The sequence below is a fragment of the Triticum dicoccoides genome, chromosome 7B (assembly GCF_002162155.2).
Source record: "Triticum dicoccoides isolate Atlit2015 ecotype Zavitan chromosome 7B, WEW_v2.0, whole genome shotgun sequence".
Taxonomy (NCBI): domain Eukaryota; kingdom Viridiplantae; phylum Streptophyta; class Magnoliopsida; order Poales; family Poaceae; genus Triticum; species Triticum dicoccoides.
The window spans coordinates 76,013,116-76,015,054 of NC_041393.1; the positions used below are offsets into that span (position 1 = coordinate 76,013,116).

The 1,939-nt window shown below is 44.0% G+C and overlaps 1 protein-coding gene across 1 annotated transcript; it reads right to left on the reverse strand.

The window, feature by feature from the left end:
• Window positions 1-453: 453 nt before the first annotated feature.
• LOC119338646 lies at window positions 454-1,317 on the reverse strand. The gene is made up of 2 exons (XM_037610933.1): window positions 1,313-1,317; window positions 454-1,132 (listed from the first exon to the last, which is right to left on the reverse strand). The coding sequence occupies exons 1-2, from the start codon at window positions 1,315-1,317 to the stop codon at window positions 454-456; spliced, it is 684 nt and encodes a 227-aa protein (XP_037466830.1).
• Window positions 1,318-1,939: the final 622 nt, after the last annotated feature.

Genomic DNA, 1,939 nt, shown 5'->3' on the forward strand with positions numbered 1-1,939 from the left:
AAATATTCAGATGTACAAACAAAAATGCCTCCAAACCAGTGACTTACTTACCACCCATACCAAATCACCTACAATGTTCAAATGCGATGTAAGTACTTTTTAGATTAAAAGGTTAAGACATCCAAATCTTCATTAATAAAGTGTTGAAACAGGGAAGGCACATGAAACTTGTCAGTTCTAGCACAAAAATATTGTTGATAAGTACACATACATCCAGTGAAAGACTAAACGGCACAGTACAAATATGAATGCCGAAACTAACTGCAGAAGTGGGAGTAAGACCTAAATCCCCATAAAAACCTCCTACGTAGTTCCAAAATCTGAACGATGAAACAAACTACGAAAGCTCAAGTAATAATGCTTCCATGTAGCATCCTCTGCTGAAGGTGGAAAAGACTATGCTCTCTGTTGGAAGGTGAAGGCAAAGCAGAAAACCGCGGTAACACTCAGCGGTCATTCGCTATCAGAATAGAACACACTTGGATACACCCAGAGGGCCTGCAGCTGGCGGTACCAGTTTCTTTTGTACAAAAGGTCAGGATTGGTCGACGGATCCCACACAGCATCTGCCTCATCACCAAACCCATGTATGTTGCAAGGTTCAGAGTAATGGGCATAGTACAAGCAATTCATCCTACCTCCCCATAGTTCTGGGCTCATGCAAGAAAATGGTGTGCTCCTCACATCACCCTCAACAAAGAGTGCCCAATTTTCCAGCTTCTTTACCTCCACCCATTTTGCCGGCTTGGTACAGATATCGAGGCGGTAGGGTTTATAGGTCACTGGTGCTCCCAATGATAAGTTGATGCAATGATCAACAATGAGAAGCATGTCGCCACACACAACTAGCCATGGTATTAAATATGGGCATTCATCCATGCCATCCCACCACAAAGTTTTTATCTCCTGTAGACCAAGCTGAGGGGCTAGCTGCAAAGTGTAGATCCTATAATGGTAATTGTATTCCACAATCTGTTCTATGCGTGTATCATTAAGCTGGATTTCAGACCAAGTGTCACTCCGAACTGGCCAGTCAAACAAGGATGATTGAGTACTGATGAGGAGGTGCGAGTTGGGTGAACCAAGGGGAGCTGTCAGAGTGCCACTGTAGTAGAACTCTTCACGGTCATTCCTGAATGAGATGCTTATAAGTTTTGTGCACTGAACACCACTTCATGTCCCGTGACAGCCGTGGCGGTGGTATTAAGTTAGTAAATTATCTCAGAAATCTGCTAGTGCTTTTTTGCCGAGGCGTGGAGCACTGATGAATGCAACTCTTTAATCATCCCAAAGATGCTGATTGCGACATCACTTCATGTCTGGGTGAAAACTCTTGCACTGTCCTTTATTGGTCGGGCTCATCAGTGACAAAATTGCATTGTTGCATTGTTGAAGTCGTTGTCTACTTGCTATTGTGCTGGTCTTGATTGGCTGGTTTCAATTTTCCAGCCGAACATGACGATGAAGACGTGTGGACGTTTATCCCTTTTTGATGGCATTATCATGAAAGAAGTCAAGTTAGTCGTAGGTGTTCATTTCATCACTTCTTTAATGGCTCAGCTGTGGTTACCTTTGCTATGTATTATGTTTAATAATTAATAAGAATGGTTGTGTGCATCTTAATGATGCAAAGGCCGGGGGTTTAACCTCCTTTCTGGAAAAAATGTGATGCTGCCCTAAGTCTTTTTCCTGATTTGTTGATCGACTTTATCCGTTTACGCATGACTTGTGCTGGCAACACCGATGCATGCCTTCCTCCACGACGTATACTCAGGCTTGGCAAACCCGACACGATGTCTCGTCAACATCGTCTTCTTTCCAGTGCACCACTACATTAACACCACTCAGCCCATGACTAATTCTGCGCCTCCTTGACACCGCGGCTCGATGACGACTACATCGACACTGGTGACCTCAACTCGACATCGACCACGGTGTC